The sequence below is a fragment of the Mus caroli genome, unplaced genomic scaffold (genome assembly GCF_978045245.1).
Source record: "Mus caroli unplaced genomic scaffold, Mus_caroli_1 scaffold_8, whole genome shotgun sequence".
Taxonomy (NCBI): Eukaryota; Metazoa; Chordata; class Mammalia; order Rodentia; family Muridae; genus Mus; species Mus caroli.
In genome coordinates this window covers 124,173,658-124,184,328 of record NW_028227263.1, presented here as the reverse complement: position 1 = coordinate 124,184,328, position 10,671 = coordinate 124,173,658, and the positions used below count along the sequence as shown (strand labels likewise).

General features: G+C 51.1%; 1 protein-coding gene across 2 annotated transcripts in view; it reads right to left on the bottom strand.

Annotated features, from left to right (window-relative positions):
* Window positions 1-636: 636 nt before the first annotated feature.
* Nectin2 (nectin cell adhesion molecule 2) overlaps window positions 637-10,671 on the bottom strand; it is a 33,135-nt gene continuing 23,100 nt past the window's right edge. The window contains exons 6-9 of one of the 2 annotated variants that reach the window (XM_021166282.2): window positions 5,543-5,696; window positions 3,572-3,635; window positions 3,334-3,420; window positions 637-1,984 (exon numbers count right to left, since the gene is read on the bottom strand). In XM_021166282.2, coding sequence (XP_021021941.1) covers window positions 1,712-1,984; window positions 3,334-3,420; window positions 3,572-3,635; window positions 5,543-5,696 — 578 coding nt within the window. In that variant the 3' untranslated portion in view covers window positions 637-1,711. Of the gene's footprint in view, window positions 1,985-3,333; window positions 3,421-3,571; window positions 3,636-5,542; window positions 5,697-8,314; window positions 9,024-10,671 lie in introns of those variants that run through there. The other variant, XM_021166283.2, reaches the window with a different exon arrangement.

Genomic DNA, 10,671 nt, shown 5'->3' with positions numbered 1-10,671 from the left:
TGGTCCTTGGCTCAACTCGCATTCTAATTGGCTACAGTATGTCTAATGGGCCGGCCATGGTGACGTGCGTGCTAGGTCTCTCATTGGCCAATGTGCCAGGGTCAGAGGACATCATTAGAGGTGCGTTGCGCTGCAGACGCTGCTAGGCAGCAAGGTCAGGTCTCGCGTCCCGACAGGCACCGCGGTGGAGAGGCAGGGTCCCCGACGGTAAAGTCGGAAGTGCTGCCCCTTCCCACAGTGCCTCGGGAAGGTTTCAAACCAGTTCTGGGACAACCGGCCGGCTCTGCCTACCCACAATGCCGCTTTCTCCCTTAACGCCGCAGCTGCCTTGACCCCCTCCCTTTTTTTTTTACCCATCATGCCGTCTGCTCCTTGCGTCACTGTACCTTCTATCTTTGGCCCATTCATTCCTTTCCCATTACCCAGCATTCATTCCCCCATTCATTGAGCTTCAATCCCTTGGCTCGGTTTAGCTCGTATCTGCCCGTTCACTTTTCCCATCCTTCCGGCCTTTCTCTAATGAACTATCTTGGAATCTTTTACCTTCTGGCGACTACCCACTACGCCTACGGCCCTCGTTTCTTACTTTGCTTCTGGCTCATTCGTTTAGCTCCATTACCCATCACGCCTTGGGGGCTTCATTGAAAATTTATTTGCCTCATGATCTTAGACACCTCTTGCATGCCTATCGTTTTTCCTTTTGGTTGATGCGGTTTTGCTTATTACTCATTAATTTCTGGGGCATTTCTTTTACTTTTTGGGGGAGGGACGGGAGTCTATTCTGTGTTGACTTACAGATCACGGATGCCTTTCAAGCTTCAGTCCTCATTCTACCCCACTCCCTTCACATCTCACAGAAAACACAAGAATTTATCAAAGTAGAAACTCATATTATGTAAGAAATGCTTACAAAATAAAATTCCCACCCCAGATGCCCAGATTCTCCATCACACACACATACACACACCATCCCCCAAAGAGGGATATGTAGTTCTCCTCTCACTGGGTAGGGGCTAAAAGAATTCAGTAGTCGTCAGGATAAGAGCAGAGTCTCCCAAACTTGGGGTGGCAAGGCACACTTGCATTAGGTTCTCCCCTCTAGCACTGGACCTGGAATTCATGCTCTGGAGACAGGAACTGGGGTGCTGAGGAGAGGGTGTGACAAACCTGAGATTCCTGCCTGCAGGAGTGGGTGGAGATGGGGAGGTCCTACCTTACATTGGGGAATCCTCTCCTTTTCACCTTTGGGGAGCAGGGTGGGGAGGGATCAGGTGAGCTTCTGCTGCCTGGAGGGCTCAGGTCTGAGCAACAGGGAGCCCCTGATCCCGTTCTTGCATATCTTTTGGACTCTACTGCCTGAGGACAAGTGCAAGGTCCTTTGGGACTTTAAGGGTTCTTGAGATATTGAGTGGCATGGTCAAAGGGTCGCAGTCTTAGGAGTCCTGGGGTGGGGGGGTGTCACAGGTGGTGCAGAAGGATATGCTGAGCTCCCTGCCACGGGAGATAAAAATCCCCAGTTTCCAGTTGTGCAGGTTTGCCTGCCTCAGACATCATAGATTGGACGTCATGGTGGAGCCTCTAAGAAGTCACAGGTGGATTGCAATGGGTGAGAGTTGTCCCTGGTCTGCCTGGAAGTCAGAGTGTCCTAGATTACTGGTGGAAAGCTCATGGGTCAAGGGTGAAAGGTGAGACGTCAGCCCCTGTGCCTCCCTCACACATACATGGCCCGTGACACAAAAAAGTCTTTGCTCTGGTAAGAGTCAGAGGGGCTGGGGTAGGACAGGGCATCATAAATAGGGTTGATTTTATCCAGGAAGTCTTCCTCCTCATCATCTTCCTCCTCATCCTCGAGACTCAGGGAAACCCCCTCCACAACATTGGGTCCTGGAGGCACCAGAAGAGAAGGTCCCAGGCCTGTAGCCCCCAACAGCAGGGGCCCTGACCGCTCTTCCAGAGTGGGCAGCTCGTGATACCGAGGCATCTCCTAGAAGTGGGGAGGGAGCAAGTAAGATATCAAAGTCACCTCGGTCTCCGGCTGTCATCCTAGATCTGCCCCCTACCAATCGGATCCAACTACACCACTGCCATCGTTTCTCCCTGGACCAAACTGTCTGTCTTCCTCTTTGATCTCTGAAACCCAGTCCTTACCCAAGAAAACTTGACCTCTGTGTTTTCTCTCTCTGTGTGTCTCTCTGTCTGTCTGTCTCTCTCTCTTTCTCCTCTCTCTTTTCTTTTCTTTTTATGTAGCTCTGGCTGTTCTGGTGGGCCAGATCTGCCCGTCTCAGTCTCCCGAGTTTTCTGCCTCAACCACCTGAGTGTTAGACTCAGGTCTGGGCTGCTGTAGTTACAAAATGCTGAGCACTGAATCCAGGGCTTTGTGCATGCTGGGCAAACAACCAGGACCAACTGCCTTTAACCCCAGCCTAACCTTAATCTTTTTGTGTGTTTGGAGAAGAGGTCTTATGTAACTCAAGGTGTTCTCTGTAGCCAAGGATGACCTTGAACTCCTGACCCTCCTGCCTCCATCTCCGTGTTAGGATGAAAAGCGTGCACTGTTACGATCTGACTGGCTTTTTTGTTTTCTTTTACACAAGGTCTCACTAGGTAGCATAGATTGGATCCAAACATAGCAATCCTGCCTCAGTTCCCAAATACTGAGATTACAGGTGTGTACCCCATACCAGGCTTGGCTTTGGTTTTGTTTTTTCTAGATATTTGGAAATGTATGTGTGTGTGTGTACTAGTATTTGTGCAGAAGCCAGAGGAGGGTATCTGATCCCTTAAAGCTGGAGTCACAGGCACTGGGGGGTGCCTGGTATGTGGCTCAGACACAGCTCTGGTCCTCATGACACAGCACACTCTAAACTGCTGAGTCAATGATCTTGCTGCTTTTCTTGGTTATTCTGAAACGAAATCTCGCTCTTGAGCTCATGCTAGCCTTGTAGCTCAGGTTGGTTGAATCTCCTGTGATTCAAATTTACAGTGATTCTCTTCTCTCAAGTGCTGGGGTCACAAGGTGGAGCTATGGTGCACAGCTCTGACCTCAATATTTATTTTATTTAACCTTGAGTGCTAATCAGATCTCTCAGTCTGCTTCGGTCTCCTTATCTGACTCTTGACCACCAAGAAGATGGTCTCCGATGTGTCTCCATCATAGTGGGGGCCCCCTGGGGAATGGCTCCATGGTGGTGTCTCCGCTGTAGGCAAAGCCCTGGGCAACTCCTATGTGCACTCTCTCTACCCAACTCATATGTCACTCCACTCTACCCAACCTTGACCCCCAACCCTTAAGCCACCCCCTAAGCCCACCCTGGTTTACCCGGAAGCTCCCACCTGATCAGCACAAGAGACACCAGCATCAAAGTATGGCGTCTTCACTGGGCTATGCTCTGAGGCCCCCAAGGTGAAGAGTTGAGAGGGCTGTGGGAGGACACAAGAGTAAACCAGGACCCTCATGTCTGCTGCTCCCAGCCAGCCCCGTTCCAGGCCAACAGCCCCCTCCCAGCTTGACCCCAGGGAGGAAGGCAGGGTATGGAAGCAGGGTAGCTCGGGTTTTAGGGGAACAGCTCACCATCTCTGGTTCCTCCAGCTTGGCCTTTGGGGTGGGTGGTTTATAGGAGGGAGGTCCTTCCAGTCTGCAGGAATCAGGGGTAGGAGGCAGATCAATGGGAGGTTAGCCCCCCTTCCCCAGTTTCTCCTCTTACAGGAGGTGTCTATGGTTCTCTCTACCAGAGGAACAAAGGACTGGTCACACTGGCCCTGCCTGCCAGCCTGGCCACTTGATGGGTAGGTAGGAGATGCTGGGTTTTACAGGATTTTTCAGCACCATCCCTGCCCCTGCCCCAGTGCCATGTGGGAGTCAGACTGAGCAAGTCACAGTCCCAGAAACCTCCAGAAAGAATTCAGAAAATTCTCTTTCAAGCAAGTGAGCCAGGTGTGTGGCCCATACCTGCATTCCTACTACTAAGGAAGATTTCTGACTTCAGTGCCAGCCCCGGCTCTGTGAGGAGCTCCAGGCCGTCCAGGGCCGCATAGTGGGATCCTGCTTCAAAAACAAATCAAGGCACAGGGAGCTAAATGTTTCAAAGGGGGCTGGAGAGATGGCTCAGAGGTTCAGAGCACTGCCTGACCTTCTGAAGGACCCAGGTTCAGTTCCCAGCATTCACATTAGGGGGTTTACAATAGCCAATAACTCAAACTCCCAGATTCAAGATCTTCTGCTCTCAGAGGGCACACATACAGAGACAGTCACACACACAGTTGTGTGTGGGACGCACACACACACTCACACACAAAGAGAAACAGACACAAATACCAATAATATATTTTCCTGAGACAGGGTTTCTCTGTGTAGCCTTGGCTGTCCTGGAACTTCCTCTGTAGACCAGGCTGGCCTCAGACTCACAGAAATCCACCTGCCTCTGCCTCCTGAGTGCTTGGATTAAAGGTGTGCACCACCACTGCCAGGAAAGATAAATCTTTTAAAAAGAAAAACAGCAACAAAAAAAGCCAAACAAACCAGGCAAGCAAGTTGGCTCAGCAGATGAAAGCCTTGAAAACTGGGGGATATGCTTTATCCCCAGAACACACGCAAAAAAAACAAAAAAAACAAAAAAAAAACCCTGTGCCTTCATGAGTCCTCTGGCCTCCACATCCATGCCAAGGCCTGTGTGCACACATGCACAAACACATAATAATCCTAATTTTACAAAACGTAAACAACAAGCCAGGTGGGGGCGGCGCACACCTTTAGTCCCAGCACTTGGGAGGCAGAGGCAGGCGGATCTCTGATTTCTAGGACAGCCTGGTTTAGAGTGGAGTCCTATCACAAAGATTAATAAAGGGCAGGAGAGATGGCTTTAAGCACACTTGTTGCTCTTTCAAAACACCCTAGTTCTATTCCTACAATCTACGTGGCAACTCATGAGCTCCCTGGGTACCATGCATGCATGTAGTTAGTATACAGACCACATGTAAGCAAACACACCAGAAAATAAAAATAAATTTGTTTTTCATTTGCCCCAGACAGGGTTTCTCTGTGTAGCTCTGGCCGTCCTGGAACTCACTCTGCAGACCATGAACTCACGGAGATGAATCCCCGCCCCCGCCCCGCCCCCAAGGACTCTAGGGATGCAAGCCAGGTTCTTACAAACTGACTAATCTCCCTGGCTACTGTACAACTTTTTATTTATTTATTTTTTCATTGCTGTTTTTTTGAGCCTCATGTAACAGAGGAAGCATGACCTTGAACTCTAATTCTCCTAATTCTACCTCCCACATTTAGCAGTCCTTAAGATCTGAAGCTCTAGGGAACAAGCCCTAGGGAGCAACAAGATGGTGGGAACCTGGGCTCTGACAGTGTCTCGGAGATAGACTCTAACACCCACACTTCATGAAGAAGAGAAAAATCTTTCCTCAGCACCCCATTTGACATCTCAGTTATTTATGGCAGCATCTTTGTCTTACACTGCCTTAATGATCTCCTTTGGTTCCCACTCCATGCTCCCAGCTCTGCTGTCCCTCCTCCCAGCCCATCACTCACTCCTCTTCCTCATCCGCAGCTTGAAGCCTCTGCTCCTTCCGCTGTTGTCGGCAGATGAGGATGCCTGTGCCAGCCACTGCGGTGGCGATGATGGCAGCGATAATACCTCCGATGATGCCACCAGTGGCCCCTGCTCCTGCTGTGCTGGGTGACTCTGTCAGGACAAAGACAGCATTGGGGTCATTATGAAAAACTCACAGCTGCTTCTGCCAGCCCTCTCCTTCAGATACTACCTATGCCAGACTTTTCAAAATGATTGTTTTATGTATTTGTTGAGACAGGGTCTCACATTGTAGGCCAGGCTGACTGGGACTCTCTGTAAACCAGAATAAATCCATGCCTCTGCCTTCCAAGTGTAGGCATTATGGGCATGTGCCATCATACCAGCAGTGCTGTGTGTTTCATTTTGGCTGCATTGGGAACTCAACCCAGGGCCTCAAGCATGCTAGGCAAGTGCTCTATGTATGTCTAAGGAGTTCCCCTGCCTGTCAACCCTGTCATGGCCAGGGGCTTGGCTTTATCAAATCACCCTGTGCACCTGGTTTCAGGAACATTGATCTGCATAGAGGTGTACTCAAAACAGGAACTTTCCACCCTCACGGAGCTGAAGTTTCCTGTAGCTCAGGCTGGCCTTGGCCAACAGCAAACAAGGAGATTGGATGCTATCTAATGTCAAGATGGAACTGGCCACATGTACAGAGTAGGAGGGGACAAGGAAGTCATGGCATGCTGCACCCACTAAGCCAGCCAGCCAGGGCGAATCTGTGAAGGGTCATTGGGTCCTCTGGGTACTGCAGACAGGGACACAGGGTACTTTTAAGGGAGAAGAGCTAGGTGTGAGTTTAGAGGCACCTACAATTCCAGTACTCAAGAGGCTGAAGCAGGAAAATCGCAGAGTATGAATCCAGCCTGGGCTACATAGTGAGTTCCAGGCCAGTTACAGCTACATAGCCAAGACTGCCTCAAAGACCAAAACAAACAAAACAACCTCCCCCCAGCCCTCATATTAGGCGGAAGCAGCAGGAAGAGGTTCAAGTTCAACCTCGGCTGCAGCATTTGAGGACCATTGTAAAAAAAAAATTAAAAGAACAAAACAGGAACAGCAGCGGTTCTGGGTTGGACTGAAGAGGAGAGAGAGGGATGGGGGGCGAGGAAGGAGGACCACCCCTTATGATCAGAATGCGATGTTTTCCGGCCCATCAGGAGACCAGTCAGAGAGCTCCAGGCATCCTAATCCCAACTGTTCTGTGTGCCTCCCCTAATGGCAGAGTTCCTGCAGCAAGTACCTGATTCCTCACCAGATCCATTGCCCTGGGTCAGACACACCGCAGGCGTGTAAGCCGGGATCTGTGTGCAAATCAAGCCGACTGCCCGCCCTGCCCTCCATGGCTGAGAACATGGCGGGTTCACAAGGAACACTCAGAGACAAGGACTCAAAACCTTACAGGTGTCATCTGTGAAGTTAATGTGCTTCCCACACATGGAGCGGAAGCTGCCCAAGGGGGACAGTCAGCATCCGCTCTCCAGCTGGCTGTCCCCCAGAAGGTTCCAGTGTGCGTATGTTGGCTAACTGGTGTGCATTGCACATGGCCATATCAAACACTCAGCATTTCCTGCCATTGTTGCTGGCTGGCTACATTCCCACAGGTCAAGGCTCTGTGACCCGGGCCACTCTTTTGTCCCCAGCATGGCAGGCATAGGCTTGGTAATCTGAGATCTATGACTACTGGTTGAGGAAGTGCCAGTGACCTGGCCTCCTGGCGGCTCCTCCCACCCAGAAGGTGGCATCGGATCCTAGCTAGTGTCCCAAGAGGCCATGGGTATGCGGGGAAGATAAGAGTTCAACTTCTCTCAGGAGCAAATGCTCTGGGGGCCCCGAGTCAAAAGGCTTGCTAGCTTGAGGAGAAACGTGTGTGCATGTTGTACCTGTGGTATATGCATGTTGCGTTTGAGTTTATGTGTGTCAGTGTGTACATGTGAGAGATGTGTGTGTGTGGTGTATGCCTGTGTAAGTATATGATGTATATGTGTATGTGTGCATGTTGTATATGTAGTGTTGTCTCTGTGTGTTGTATGTGTCTGCATATGCTGTACACTGTGGTGTATCTGTGTATGTGCATTGTGTTTGAGTACATATGTGTCTATGTATTGTGTATGTATGTATGTATATATACACATACACAATACACAGACACATATGTATATGTTTGTGTGTGTGGTGTGGGGGCTCAGAGACACATCAGAATGAGACAGGCATTCAAAGACAGGCTGCTTTGAGGATATTAAGGTGGGGCCATCTGGGTATTGCCACACCTGACGCCTGCCTCTATAGCCTTGTAGTTCCAAATAGAGAGAGAAGCCACCCTCCATTCTTAGGACCCTCTACACCAGTGAAAGGAGACCTGTGGTGTGCCCCCCCGCCCCCCCCCCCCCCGCATCTCCCCAACCCCCTACCATTAGGACCCAGGACCAAGGCAGCTAGCTTTGCTCTTCCTAAGGAAGCTCAGCTCTGAAGCCAGTCTGGTCACCCACCCGGCCTCTTATCTAAGAGTTCAAGCCACTTTCCCCACACTCATGGCTCAGAGCCTCAAGGTCAGAGACCACATTCTAAGTCCCTGCAGCTTCAGGAAGGGGTGAGTACAAGTGGCCTAAGATCTCCCAACCTGGGCCCCAGCTGGTTTTATTCCTTCATACTGAGTGGTCCCTGTCCCACCCAGTCACTCCCCAGGATACAAAGAGAGGGGTCTGATGGATTACAAAACACCCCCAAGGTTTTCCGACAAGGCATTTATTAGCTCCTGAGTGTTTCGGGGCCAGGGCTAGGCTGGGGCCGAAAGCAAGCTCTGAGGAGTCCTGAGTGTGCACCATGGCGCTCCTGGGGTCCCCTACTCCATGAGGCCCTAAAGATAGGAGTCTGTGTGGTTCCACTTGTCCTCTATCCTGAAAGCAGGGGCGGTGCCCTTCCAACTCCAGTGTGCCCCAGAAGAACCAGTCCAACCGGTCCCTAGCCATCGTTGCTGGCTGGCATTGGTGTGGTTGGCAGTGAGGGTGGGACTTGGTGTTTCCATGTGTCCAGTGTCTATATCGTAGGGTCACACGTAAACTGCCCGCCGAGAGATGAGGGAGCCATCCAGATGGGACTCCATGTCGTCCTTAGGTGACTCGTGTGGAGGTAGCATGAGGCCTTCCTCTGCCTTCATTTCTTCCTCCTCCTCCTCGTCTTCCTCCCTGCCATCTGGCCTCATGGGCTCAGGGGATGCTGACCTCCAGAAGACAGGTCCCCCATTCCCAAACACCTGAGTCTTTGGATCGTAGGATCCTCTGTCGCCATCATTTCCTCCTCCTCCAGGGCTCTTCCGCCTCCTCCTCCCCCTCAGCAGGATCAAGGCCAGGAACCCCCCAGCCAGGAGTAGCACCAGCAATGTTCCCCCCACGGCCCCCCACACCAGCGGACCCACATCTCGGGAGGCCTGGGGGGTGTCTGAGGAAAAAGGAAGGAGAGAGAAAAAGAGGAGAGGGAGTCAAGAGGACACATCTGGGTGTGAGGGCATGGGGGAGACCCAGGACATGGGTTAGTGACCAGACTAGAACTTAGGAGGTGACTAGCTGGGAGAAGGGAGGAGGAAGGCGAGGAGGAAGAGGAAAGGGGTATCTGTGACCCTTCAGGATGGGCACTGTACAAGGAGAGGCTGCCAGCTGATGCTGCCCAGATAGCTATCTTTACCCATAATGTCCCCCCAAAATGAAGATTATAGCAAGGTGTGGTGGCACAAGATTGCCATCCTAGCAATGGGAGAATGAGGAAAAGGGATCATGCTATCAAGATTAGCCTGGGCCACGTAGTCAGACTCCAGACTCTCAGAATCTCTACAAAGGGGAAAGGGTGTTGGTGGGCTGTGGATGATCTGCAATAGAGCTCCTGCCTAGAATCCTCCAGTGAGGGGCTGGGGCATGGCTCAGTGGTAGAGCATTTGCTTGCTTAGAGGCCCTGTATTCCACCACCTCCAGCATTAACAAACACTAAGAATTAAACCATTTTTGTGACCCACCCTGTAGTCACACCCATTGAGGAAGTTAAGAAAGATTCCATGTCTGAGGCCAGGTTGTCTCCATCTCTCACTCAACACAACAAAAGACAATAGAGACAGTGATGGATGCTGTAGGGCATGGGGTGCTGGCCCCTTGTGTGTTCAGAAGTACAGGATGGGAGGCCACTGTAAGTACAGGCCCTCTGTTCTCTCCCACTAGGATCCAGAATGTGAATATGGGAGGAAATAGTGGGAGGCACTGGTCCTATCAGTGTATCTCCTTGGTTTGGGAGGTCTTGAATCATCTCCCTACCTCACACTGCTGTTCCTACTGATCCCTGCTTCCTCCCGGCCTCATGCTCCCCTCCCCTCCACAGCTCGCTTCCCACCTGCTCCACCATGGCCCAGGAATATAAAGGAAATCAACAGTACAGGGATTTGAAGCCTTGCCCATCACGGTGCCTTTTTTGTAACACAAGAGTCTCATTGGGCTGTCATGATGTCCTCAGCCCCTAAGGGGAACAGGAATAGATGCCTGAAAGGTCCTGACCAGTGAGCCTGTTGGTGGCCGGGAGTACAGGTTGTTCAGCCCCATGCAACCTGCTTCTCAGGTGCTGAAATTGCAGGGCTGGGCTATCACACCCAGGTTTTGAGTAGTGTTTTCAAGTAGAGTACTGTGCTGGGCTCAGATATTGCTCAGTTTTAATCCCAACACATAGGAGGAGGCGGAGGCAGGCAGATCTCTGACTTTAAGGCCAGCCTGGTCTACAGCAAGAGTTCCCCACCAACTGGAGCGACACAGTGAGACCCTGCCTCAAAACAACACATAAAACCAAAATCCAAGGGACAAAATAATAAAATCATACAAATAAAGTCATAGTTTGGGGGAGTTGTGTTCAAGTTCTATGCACACAGCATATTCTCTATATATGGACCTACATCTAGCATGTGGGGGTGGGCTCTGAAAGGACACCTTGACAGTATGTCTGTTTCTAAGTACTGCACAGAGGCAGGAATGAGGGCTGAGTGCTGGTCAGTGAGTCCCTGCCGGCTGCTTCATTGGAAATGTGGGTGCACCCATGAAGTGAGGGAGGGGCTCGG